This window comes from Carettochelys insculpta, chromosome 22, assembly GCF_033958435.1.
Source record: "Carettochelys insculpta isolate YL-2023 chromosome 22, ASM3395843v1, whole genome shotgun sequence".
Classification (NCBI taxonomy): domain Eukaryota; kingdom Metazoa; phylum Chordata; order Testudines; family Carettochelyidae; genus Carettochelys; species Carettochelys insculpta.
This window is the reverse complement of record NC_134158.1, coordinates 5,349,673-5,362,417: the sequence shown is the minus strand read 5'-3', so window position 1 is coordinate 5,362,417 and position 12,745 is coordinate 5,349,673. Positions and strand designations below refer to the sequence as shown.

Below are 12,745 nucleotides of genomic sequence, written 5' to 3'. Positions count from 1 at the left end.
AGCAGCTTAAAGCCCTTGGAGGTCAGAGTCAACTTGCAAATCACACTCCTGTCTGCAGTTCCCTCCTGCACGGCTCCAGGAGGGACGGGGCTTCGGTACCACAGAAAGGGGGTTACAGAGGAAAAGGCGCGTTCTGTCCTGCCCCAGTGTGCTTTGTGCAAGCGCCAGCAGTTTGCATGGAAGTTTGGCTGTCTCTCCTCCAGCGCTGGCTTCTCCCATTATTTGTGAGCACCCGTGAAATGGTCAGAGGGGAATAAAATGGGAAACGGAGGCGGTACAGCCACAGAAGTAGTGGAGCTCAACCTAGAGTCCAGTGGCAGCATCTGGAATTACCTGTGCCTCATGGTTTGGAACGGACTCGATTCTCGGCTGTGGGCCGCAGAGTGACACAGGCTCACACCCCACAGGTCTAAGAGTTTGCTTAGCCAATGCCTCACCTGCCCAGGTGCCTCTTGGGCTCTCCCCTTCCTCAGCGCCCTGGAGATTGGGGTCCCACAGCTCTTCCCCTGGCTCCATCTGGAGACCACGCTGGGTCTGGGAATCAGAAATCCTGCCGAGGGGGAAAGACGCCAGGTGAGAGTGGGGTGATGGAATGTTTGTTACCAGAATGTTTCAGGACTTCAAATCGCTTTTGGCACTGAAGGCAGGTGGGAGCCAAATGGATCACAGCGTGTTTGTCTGGGAAATGAATGTCTTACACCCCTGAAGGGGAGTCAGGGTGTGTCAGAATACCCGGAGTTCTGCAGTGACATATACAGACACCTGCTCCATGTTCCCCTGGAACACGGCAGCCTGGCTCAGGTGTGTGACAGATGCTGCCCCAGGGGCTTATTTTCACCTCACTAAGGCTGCGTCTTCCACTGCAGGAATATCAACATGGCCGTGTCAGCACCAGTTCTCCCACCCCTCATTGAGGGTAATGGAGGGTGATGGGAGCGAACCAGTGGAAGCCTGAATTAAGGTGCGTCAACTCCAGCTAGGTAATTAAACTATCTGAAGTTATATATCTTAATTTGAACTTCCGCATTAGCGTAGACCGGTCCTGACACATTCTGGGTGTTACTATTCCATAGGCTCAAGGGGCCTGACCTGGCGCTCACTTTACACCAGAGCTGATCTGGAGTGACTGCATCGAACTCAAAGCGGTGCTAAAAACCACATGTGCATTTTCTCTTGATCCATCCCACCTAGGACAATTTCACCCTGTGGCAAACGGTTGTGTAGCTGTGAGGTCTGAGCTCACAGCGATGGGACAAAAGCCTGGGTTTTCTTTCCCACAAAGTTACGCACTAATTCCTTTGCATGAAAAAAAAACACGTTTGTACCAGGGGTTTGAATGCAGACCCCCAAGTTACAGAGCTGACGAGCACTGGCTTTGTCACCAATAAAACAACGCAAGGCAAAATTCAGATTTATACTTAGGGTGTGTCTTCCCTGCAGGGTGATCTTCTGGAGTTCAGTTCAGTGCACCCAGTAGAGATGCACTAATCAAACTTACAAGGTGGTTGCATTTAACACTGATACTCCTGCTTCCTATAGGACTAAGGGAGGTCGACAGAAGCCCGAATTACGGTACGTCATAGCTGGCATTGCGTACCTTAACTCCACCTTCTGCTGCAGTGTAGACCTGCCGTCAGAAGGAAAAGAAATATTTCCGAGAGCAGTAAAAACACTTTTTGTGGGGCAAAGCCAAAAGCGCTGTAACGGTTACATTTAACGAAGGGAAATCCTTCTATCTAGATCCTTAAAAGGAAAGCCAAGCTCGCTCCCATATCAGAGCATCACTCAGTCATGTCTGGCACATTAACATAAGAATGGCCACACTGGGTCAGACCAAAGGTCCATCCAGCCCAGTACCCTGTCTGCTGACAGTGGCCAATGCCAGGTGCCCCAGAGGGAGTGAACCAAACAGGCAATGATCTCTCTCCTGCCACCCATCTCCAGCCTCTGACAAACAGAGGCTAAGGACAACGTTCCTTACCCAGCCTGGCTATAGCCATTGATGGACGTAACCTCCATGAATTTATCTATGTCTTTTTTAAACCCTGTTACAATCCTGGCCTTCACAGCCTCCTCTGGCCAGGAGTTCCACAGGCTGACCGTGCGCTGAGTAAAGAAGAATTTCCTTTTACTTGTTTTAAACCTGCTGCCCATTAATTTCATTTGGGCTACGTCTACACGAGAAGCCTACATCGAAGTAGCCTATTTCGATGTGGCGACATCGAAATAGGCTATTTCGATGAATAACGTCTACACGTCCTCCAGGGCTGGCAACATCGATGTTCAACATCGACGTTGCGCAGCACCACATCGAAATAGGCGCTGCGAGGGAACGTCTACACGCCACAGTAGCACACATCGAAATAAGGGTGCCAGGCACAGCTGCAGACAGGGTCACAGGGCGGACTCAACAGCCAGCCGCTCCCTTAAAGGGCCCCTCCCAGACACACTTGCACTGAACAGCACAAGATACACAGAGCCGACAACGAGTTGCAGACCCTGTGCATGCAGCATGAATCCCCCGCTGCAGCAGCAGCAGCCAGAAGCCCTGGGCTAAGGGCTGCTGCACACGGTGACCATAGAGCCCCACACGGGCTGGAGAGACAGCGTCTCTCAACCCCCCAGCTGACGGCTGCCATGGAGGACCCCACAATTTCGACGTTGCGGGACGCGGATCGTCTACACGGTCCCTACTTCGACGTTGAACGTCGAAGTAGGGCGCTATTCCAATCCCCTCATGAGGTTAGTGACTTCGACGTCTCGCCGCCTAACGTCGAAGTTAACTTCGAAATAGCGCCTGACGCGTGTAGCCGCGACGGGCGCTATTTCGAAGTTAGTGCCGCTACTTCGAAGTAGCGTGCACGTGTAGACACAGCTTTGGTGTCCTCTAGTTCTGAGATTATGGGAACAAGTAAATAATTTTTCCTTGTTCACTTTCTCCACAGCACTTGCACTTTTATATATCTTACCTTCTCCCTGCTCGGGCTGCACCCACATGATGAGATAAAATCGATTTTATTAAAATCAATTTCTTAACGCTGAGTTTTATCCATTTGATTTTGAGCATCTTCACCTTCGCACATGCTCCCCACAAAATCGACTTGCTGCTGCCAAACACAAGTAGCTTAAATAGAGCGCCGCAGCAGCGTATTTTAGGAACCTATCCCACAGTTTCCTGAGCCCCGCAGCATTCTGGCCCCGCAGTAGGTGTGAGTATATAATGCCATCTTCCCACATGTCATTCCCCTCTTTCCCCTGCTGCGTTAAGGATGTTTAGGTAGACGTGGTTGCTACACTGAAACTCAAATGAGTCATTCACAGTTACGGCTCGGGGCGGCTAAATGACCCCAGACTACAGCCAGGTTTGGACCTGCCAAAGAAGACCCTCAGGAGAAGAATACTGCCCACTGCAAGCCTTACGTTGAGAACTGTGGTAAGTGTATAGCTACTACATTGCCTTCCCTGGAACACGTATGGCTTGGGGCGCTAAAAGACCCAGGGGTACAGCCAGCACCTGAAAATTGTGACATTTGACAGCCCCCAAAACTGTGACCAGCCAGGGAGACACACCACCTGCCTCGATGAGCAGCGTGCCTAGGCTTTATTTTGGCCTTGGATACGGATTTAGGTCTCATGGGAAAGAGGAGTCTAAGTAGTCACGGGTACTACACTGAAACTCGAATGAATCATTGGCGATGGCTCGGGGAGGCTAAAAGAAGCAGGCACTTGACAGCCCGAAAAATCATGACCGCCCACAGAGACCCTTTCATAATGTAGGGCCTTGAATCTGGACGTAGGCCTCCTGCAAAAGAAGACCCTTACGTTAACGTAGATCCGGTTGCTCCACTGAAACTCAAATGAATCATTGAAACAGTTATGGCTCAGGAGCCTAAAAGGCCCCAGAATAAAACCAGCTCCTGTGGCCTTTGACAAAGCCCGTATAAAAAGTTTGGACCCCGAGGACAGCCACTCTAGCGACAAAGTATTTTCATCCATTGACCTAAAATCGTGTCTGCTGAGGGAGACATCCCCATGGCAGATAAAAGACCCTCTGCTACAGCCAGCCCCGAAAATCATGACCACCAATTGAGATGTCCTGCGGGGGTCTAAAAGACCCCTGGCTACAGCCAGCCCCCGAAAATCATGACCACCAGTGGAGATGTCCCGTGGGGGACTAAAAGACCCCTGGCTACAGCCAGCACCCAAAAATCATGACCACCAAGGGAGACATCCCTTTGGGTGGCTAAAAGTTCCCAGCTACAGCCAGCCCCTGAAAATTGTGACCACCGGGGGAGATGTCCCCCAGGTGGCTAAAAGACCTGGCACTTGGAAAAACTGACCGACTGACTTTAAATCGATTTTATCTCATAGTGTAGACATAGCCTTAGTCTCCTCTTTTCTAAGCTGAAAAGTCCCAGTCTCTATTCGTTCTTTGCATGGGACCTGTTCCAAATCCCTCGTCATTTCAATTGCCCTTTTCTGAACTTTTTCTAATGCCAATATACGTTTTTTGAGATGAGGAGACCACAGCTGTGCGCAGTGTTCAAGATGTGGGTGTACCATGGTTCCATAGAAGGACAATAAGATGTTCTCCATCTTATTCTCTAGCCCATTTTTAATGACTCCTAACATCTTGTCTGCTTTTTTGACTGCTGCCGCACACTGCGTGATGTGTTCAGAGAACTGTTCATGATAACTCCAAGATCTCTCTCTTGATCAGTTGTAGCTAAGTTAGCCCCCATCATACTGTATGTACAGTTGGGGTTATTCTTCCCCATGTGCATTACTTTACACGTATCCACATTAAATTAATGTGCCATTTTGTTGCCCAATCACTCAGTTTTGAGAGATCCTTTTGAAGTTCTTCAGTCTGCTTTGGTCTTAACTAGCTTGAGCAGTTTAACTATCACCTGCAAACTTTGCCACCTCACAGTTTACCCCTTTCTCCAGATAATTTATGAATAAGTTGAATAGGATTGGTCCTAGAGCTGACCCTTGAGGAACACCTCTAGTTACCCTTCTCCATTCTGAAAATTTACCATTTATTCCTACCCTCTGTTTCTTGCCTTTTAGCCAGTTCTCAATCCATGAAAGGATCTTCGCTCTTATCCCATGACAAGTTAATTTATGTAAAAGCCTTTGGTGAGGGACCTTGTCAAAGGCTCACTGGAAATCCAAGTACACTATATCTACTGGATCCCCCTTGTCCACATGTTTGTTGATCCCTTCATAGAACTCTAACAGATAAGTAAGACATGATTTCCCTTTACAGAAACCATGTTAACTTTCCCACAACTAATTATATTCTGTTATGTGTCTGACAATTTTATTCTTTACTATGGTTTCAATTAATTTGGCCAGTACTGACATGAGACTTAGTGGTCTGTAACTGCCAGGATCACCTCTAGAGCCCTTTTTGAATATTGGCATTACATTATCTATTTTTCACTCACTAGGTATAGAAGCTGATTTAAAGAATTGGTTACAAACCACAGTTAACAGCTTTGCAATTCCACATCTGAGTTCTTTCAGAACTCTTGGATGAATGCCACCTGGTCCTGGTGATTTGTTACTCTTAAGTTTATCAATCAGTTCCAAAACCACCTCTAATGACATCTCGCTCTTGTGATAAATCTGAAGAACTGCCTACAGAGGATGACTCACGTGTGGGAATCTCCCTAACATCCTCAGTCATGAAAACTGAAGCAAAGAATTCATTGAGTTGCTTCACAATGACTTTTGTCATCTTTTGGATCTTGATTGTCTAGGGGCCCCACATCTACATCTATGCAGAGCAGCTAAGTACTGTAATATCACAGGGAACGTGGTTCTGAGAAACTGATTGATTTAACAACATTTTACAATTTTTGGAATTCTGTGTTTGGCCAAACAGAATCTCGAGAAATGGTTTTCACTGAGAATGGGATTTTCAGAAGTGCTACAGCTCCAGTCCCACTCAGAGCCAGATGGGCGTGGTTTTTAAAAGCACAGTCAGGTTGCACTCAGAGACCTCAGCCAGCATCGGGGCCCTATTCCGGTCAGCATTTCATAACCACAGACAGAATTGATTTTGGGGACGTGAGGTCCATAGTGACTTTCAGCAGCTCTGTCGAAGGCTGAATTAACATTTGCTCCAGGGACAGTTTTCTCTAAGACAGATGTCACTGCAGAGCCTTTGGCCATTATCTTTGAAAACTCATGGAAATAGGGAGAGGTCCCAGATAACTGGAAAAAGGCAAATGTAAGGTACATCGTTAAGAAAAGGAAAGACGGACAATCCAGGGAACTATAGACCGGTCAGCCTTACCTCAGTCCCTGGAAAAATCATGGAGGGAATCCTCAAGGAATCCATTTTGAAGCACTTGGCAGAGGTGAAAGTGATCAAGAGTAGTCAACATGGATTCACCAAGAGCAAGTCGTGCCTGGCCAATCGGATGAGCTTCTATGATGAGGTAACTGGCTCTGTGGACATGGGGAAGTCAGTGGATGTGATATACCTCGACTTCAGCAAAGCTTTTGATACTGTCTCCCACAACATTCCTGCCCATACATTAAGAAAGTGTTGATTGAAAACAGGGACTGTAAGGTGGACAGAAAGCTGGCTAGATGGTCGGGCCCAAGGGGTAGTGATCAATGGCTCAATGTCTGGTTGGCCACAAGGATCGGTTCCGGGGACAGCATCGTTCAACATCTTTATTAATGACAGGGATGCGGGGATGGATGTGGGGACGGATGCAGGGATGGATTGCACCCTGCTTTAGACAGGGGGCTGGACTAGACATCCTAGGCCCCTTCCAGCCCTAGGATTCTATGAAGGCATTTCAGACACCAGGCCTGCAGCCTGCAATCATGCCCACATGCTCAACTCAGAGCACACAAACTGCACCAGGGCAGGGAATTCAGTGTTCACAGGACCAGGGCCTATGTCCTTGTTCAGAGAATCACAGAATCCTAGGGCTAGAAGGGACCTCAGAAGGTCATCAAATCCAGGCCCCTGCTTCAAGCAGGATCAACCCCAACTAAATCATCCCAGAGAGCCAGGACTTTAAAACCTCTAGGGATGGACAATCCACCACCTCTCTCGGTAACACGTTCCAGTGCTTCACCACCCTCCCGGGGAGAGTTTTTCCTAATCTGCACCCTCAACTTCAGACTATTGCTCTCACAAACAACTCTCACCTCTGACGAAGCGGGTCTTTGCCCACGGAAGCTTATGCTCCAAAATATCTTTGTCATAAAGTGCCTCAAGACTTCTCGTTCTTTTTGAAGATACAGACTAACTCGGCGACCCCTCTGATACTCGTCATACTGTTACGGTAACTCCTGGGGTAGATCACGTGTCTCTTAACGCCCCACCGCCTGGTCTCAAGGGATAAGGTTGGAATCTTACCTTGTTTTATATATTTTGGTGAAAATCAAGTTTCGCGAAGCTGCAGAGAAAAGCTTAAACACATGGAGCGGCTGCATCTAAAGGGTCAGAAATCTGAAGGCAAGGAAGGGGGAAAAAAGCAGAATTTCAGTATTTCAACCCCGGGTAGGTAAGCCACTCGCCTGATTCATTATTTTTCAACTGCTAGGGTCAGGCAGTAACGTGTTTTCTAGCTTTTCTCGTTATAATTGTCACGGACTTGTCTGCGAAGGGACAACTTCTCTTTATGCCGACACAGAAATGGCATTTAGAAAACACGACTAAACCTCCGAGCTGGGTTAGTATTGAGCCCAGGGTATTTTAGGGGAGTGATGCCACAGCGTTTGGGGTGAAGTGCGGCTCCCTGGCAGATCCTGACCCCGGGGGTACGTGTGTCCTGCCTCTGCTTTGCCCCGAGGAAAACAGGGTTTGGGAAAAGCTTGAGGGAGGGGAAATAATCGCCGGTGAGCCCCTGGCCAGCGGCACAGCGCCCAGAGGGCCCTGGCTTGGGAGCAGGGGCCGCGGGTGTTCGGCTCCTACTCCCGGCTGCTCTGTTACTGGCACAGCCCCAAGGACTTTTGTCCCGTTAGTTCCCCTCCAGCCAGGGCCGCAAACCCCACCACGTTGGCAGGGCTGGTGTCCCTGCCCCTGCCCGGCCCGGGAGACTCGGGCCTGGCCCGGCGGGGACGGTCGCTCTCCCGGGGCTGGCTCGGGGGCGGTGGGGGGGGAGCAGAGCCGAGGGACGGGGGCGCTGGGACTCGCCCCCCCCCCCCAGAGAGCAGCGCTGGGCGGGGGGGTGGGGGGCGCAGAGTCACTTCCCGGCCCGGCTCGGTCCTGGGCCCCCGGGGTCCCCCCTCACCTGGCGGCGACGGCGGCGGAGGAGGAGGAGGAGGAGGAGGAGGCGCCCTCCGGAGCGGGGCGGGCGGAGCCCGGGCCCAGGAAGGGGCTGAGCCGCGCCGGGCGCCGGGAGGAGGAGGCAGGAAGGGGCAGCGCGCAGCGAGCCCGGCCCGGCCAGGCAGCTGCACCCGCCGCCTGCGTGGTGCGCCGGGAGCCGAGCGCTGCGCCCCGGGGCCGGACCGCGCCGCGCCCGGCCCGGGGGGGGACCCGGTGCCTGCTCCTCCCTCGCCCCCCGCCGGGCGGGACACAACCGGCTTTGTCTGCGGGAGGGAAACGCCCGCGGCGGCCCCGGAGCGCACAGCGCGCAGGGCCCCGCTCGGCCTCCCGCGCGCCACGGGACCGGCTGGGCCTGGCGCCGCTCCGGTGCGTCCCCCCGGGCCCTGCGGCGGGTGGGGCCGGGGCCCGGAGAAGGGCCGTTTGCGCTCGGGCCCCGGGCCCTGGCTACGCTGCTCGGTTGTTTTGGAAAGTCCCTTCCCCCGGGGACAGGCCCGGGCGCGCCCGCTGCAGGGCTGGGTGCTCGGCAGCCGAGCTCCGCCGGCCTCCCCCGGCCACGCGGCGTGCACCGAGCAGAGGTCATCCGGCCTCCCGGGGCAGCCCGCCACCGCCCCCACTGGGAAACTGGGCGCTGCAGTGTGAGCGCCCCATTGCGAAAGGCGCTTGCGGGGTGACAAGCGTCAGGGGGAGCCGGGTTAGGCCCTATCCTCAAAAGCAACAGGAAGTCCTGTGGCACCCTATAGACTAACAGCGATTGTGGACCACAAGCTTTGGTGGGCAGAGACCGGCTTCATCCCATGCATGAGTGGGGGGGGCTCTAGAGGAGGGTTTAAAGATATAAGGGCTTATGACAAGGAGCGAAAATCTCTGTTAGTCTACAAGGTGCCACAGGACTTCTTGTTCTGGCAGTGTGAACGCGTCTTTCAGCAATAACGTGTTCAGGCGTTAGAATGTTACAATCAATTATTTCTGAAAAGCTCTGCAGCGTAGATGTAGATTTAGGGCACGTCTATGCTGGCGCAGACACACAAGTGGATCTCTCGGGGGTCAGCGGTCAATTCCCGCACTCCACGTTGTCACCTGGAGTAAGGGAGGTTGAGGGGAGAAATGCTCCCATTGACCTTCCTTTGGAGAGTGAGGTAAGTCGGTTTCTGATACCTCGATTCTAGCTACACAGTTGCCCTAGTTAGAATTGTGTATCTGAAATCAACTTATTTCCCTAGCATAGACTAGCTCTTCGGCTTCTTCTTTTTATTGTAGTTCCTTCAGTATTGACAAATGATCCCCTCAGTTTGGTCCTTTCTCGGATCCGGATTTGGGAAAAAAAATCCAGTTCTGCCACTTTTCTGAATGTATCAAACACTGACATGAAATCCATCCCACTTACCCCTTTCCCTCCAAGTATGGAACATTTATTTCTTGCCCTGGCCCTGGGAGATTGCTGTGAAATCCTTTCAGGTTTTGTGTCTTGTTGTCCATAAAACACCTCTAATTTCCCACTTTCCAATGATCAAGTTTTGAGCCAAATCCTGTCACATGTTCACCGTTTTCAGTTTCATTACTGAATATCGCCGACAAACCCACTCAGATTTGTAGTGTTCCATGTAATTATCAAATACTGATGTAATAGCCTTTCAGGTTTCTTCATACTTTTCAATGTTGCCAACATCTTTTTGGGAGAAAAGCTTGTCCTGTTCGTTTGGGGGTTTGCTGGGCAGAGGGTTTCAAAAAGAGAAATCTCAGAGGAGTACCCATGTCAGTCTGTATTCAGAGCAAGAAGTCCTGTGTCACCTTACAGACTAACAGATTTATTTGGGCAGAAACTTTTGTAGGCAAAAACCAAAACAGCACCAGACTTTGTGAGTACATTCTGAGCTGAGCATATTGAAAATCCAGCCCAGAGCTTTGTTGGGAGCTTGGCCCAAAAAGCCTCATTTGCTGTCTGAATTAACTTAGTAGGCCACGTAAATGCAAATACTCTCTGTGACCTGGAGTTTGTGGCCATGTGGATTACAGTGTTGTGTGGCCATGTGACAGACCCTGAGTACTAGTCAGACACAAAAGCAGAATTCCCCTGGGGAAATCACCAGACTAGCTCCAAGATTACAGGATAAATTCCTAAACAGGCCTGGGGACAGAGCAGCCTTCCTACTGGCCTGATTCCAACACTGAGGTGCCAGTGACATTTCCAGAATTAGGGGTCTGCTGCCACCTAATTCTGTAGGTTCCAAAACTCATTTCTTGCCAGAAAAATCCCCCCGTGACCTGTGTTTCTGCTTCTGGTCCTCGCACAGCTGCCTCCCTCTGGGCACCTGTACGCCCCACCTGTTACTGAGGGATACCAGGCACTCCCATACCTGGCACGTGGACCCCATCCGATCACTGTGCTGAGGCTGCTTAACTCCACATGAACCAGGGCTGGGAGCAAGTTCTGATTTGTAACTTTTACTCCATGGCTGGGGTACTCACCAGGGATGTGAGAGATCGCATGGTCTAGTCCTCCTCAAGTGCGGAGGAGAAGGAATTGGAGTCACCAGGCTAAGGCCGGTTCTGAGATGGGACCCCAAAGTGGAATGCCCCAAGGCTTGGTTCTGGGGCCAGTGTTGTTCAACATCTTTATTAATGACCTGCATGAGGGTCATTAATAACTCCACCATGGAGCCTCTACATGCTCCATGCCAGTCCCAAGCCTGGATGAAGGAGGAAGGTTGGTCAGATGTGTGTTGGTGCGCTGACCATCAGACAACAATACAATTAAAATCTGATGCCAGTACAACTAAATGATAAAAGATGCCTGCTTGGATGTTGCCCAGATAAACAAGGTCCACAATACCAATCAAGCGATCGGGGTTGGGTTGATAAGTTGGCTACCAAAAGAAAATTACAGCTAACACATATGCTATCCATTGGAACATGAAACATCCAAACCTACGGGCAATTTTCCTGTGGGCAACTGGAAAATTAGAGCTGCTTCAAAAGGAGATAGAGAGATACTGATGTGATATACTTGGACTGGCTGAGACGCGTTGGATGGCATCGGGAGAGATATGCAGTTGCAAAGCCATGTGGTCAGGAGACGAAATGAAGCATGAAGCAGGAGTTGGATTCCTTCTTAGCAAAACAGCTAGAAAAGCATTATTAGGATACAAACCAGTGAGTGCAAGAAAGATGGTAGTGAGATTCGAAGCAAAACTGTTCAACAGCTCCGTCACTCAGGTGTATGCACCCACGTCGGACAGTAGGGAGGAAGAGATTGGGCTATTCTATAAATACTTGACGAAGACGTTGGAGGAGATACTGAAGAAAGATGTGTTGATGATTGGAGGAGATTGGAATGCAAAGGTTGGAACAGATAATGAAGGTTGGGAGAGTCACGGGAAGGTTTGGATACGGAGGAAGAAATGAATGAGGTGAGAAACTGCGAGAGTTTGCTACAGAGCATGAGATGGTGATCTGCAACACAAGATTCCAAGAAAAGGAAGTGGATGTGGTGATCAAATGACAGGAAGTCCAAGAACATGATAGATATGATTTTGGTAAGAAGAAGATGGGTAACATCAGTACAGCAGGGCCGAACTGTCCAAGGAGCAGCTATAGACTCAGACCACAGTCTAGTGATGACAAACATCAAGATAAAACTCACAAGAAAATGTAAGACACAGTTTAAGAAAAGAAGAGACGTGGTGAGGCTATGTAAGGAGGAAGCAGGGAATGCATACAGAGCAGTGCTCAAAGAGAAGATTAAGAATATTGCTACAGAGAAAGACCTAGATAAGAGAATCGCAGGGATGGCCATCGCTACAGAAGAGGCCGTTGAGCAGACTGTTCCAGAAGAAGAAAAGATCAATAAGAAGTTGATTACCCAGGAGACACTGAAGTTGGTTCAAGAGAAGAGAACATTGAAGGTCAGAAGAGATGTTTCTGAGACGGCAGAACAGAAATATAGGGTGAAATGCAATGAAGTAAGGAAAGCAGCCAGAAAGGATAAGGAGAAATGGTTAGAGGAGCAACGTGAAGATATAGAGAGGTATTACAGCAAATGTAAGACCAGGGAGGTATATAAAACAATTAGGAATATTAATAGGAAATGGCAACCAAAGCAAATGGCAATCAAAGATGAGAACTAAGAAGTGTTCATGAACAGGGAGAAGATTGTGCAGCGATGGATGAGATATTGCACTGATCTATGCAAAGCACAGTTGGACCCGAGTGTCTCAGAGAGACTGATTGAAGAACTGAAAGAGAGATCTCCACCGAGCATTGAAAGTGAGGGCGATATTTCGAAAGAGAAAGTAGAAAAAGCAGTGAAATGACTAAAGAACCACAAGAGCCCTGGAAATGATAAGATCACGGGAGGGACGAACGAATATGGCGAAGAAAGCAGGATTCAGGAAATACACCGACTATGTAATATAGCATGGAAAGAAGGGAAGGCACCTAAGGAAT

At 49.9% G+C, this 12,745-nt stretch overlaps 1 protein-coding gene across 1 annotated transcript in view; it reads right to left on the bottom strand.

Annotated features, from left to right (window-relative positions):
• LOC142024885 (uncharacterized) overlaps positions 1–8,841 on the bottom strand; it is a 44,034-nt gene extending 35,193 nt beyond the window's left edge. The window contains exons 1-4 of the mRNA XM_075017205.1: positions 8,268–8,841; positions 7,391–7,483; positions 6,308–6,462; positions 438–550 (exon numbers count right to left, since the gene is read on the bottom strand). Coding sequence (XP_074873306.1) covers positions 438–516 — 79 coding nt within the window. The 5' untranslated portion in view covers positions 517–550; positions 6,308–6,462; positions 7,391–7,483; positions 8,268–8,841. The remainder of the gene's footprint in view (positions 1–437; positions 551–6,307; positions 6,463–7,390; positions 7,484–8,267) is intronic.
• Positions 8,842–12,745: the final 3,904 nt, after the last annotated feature.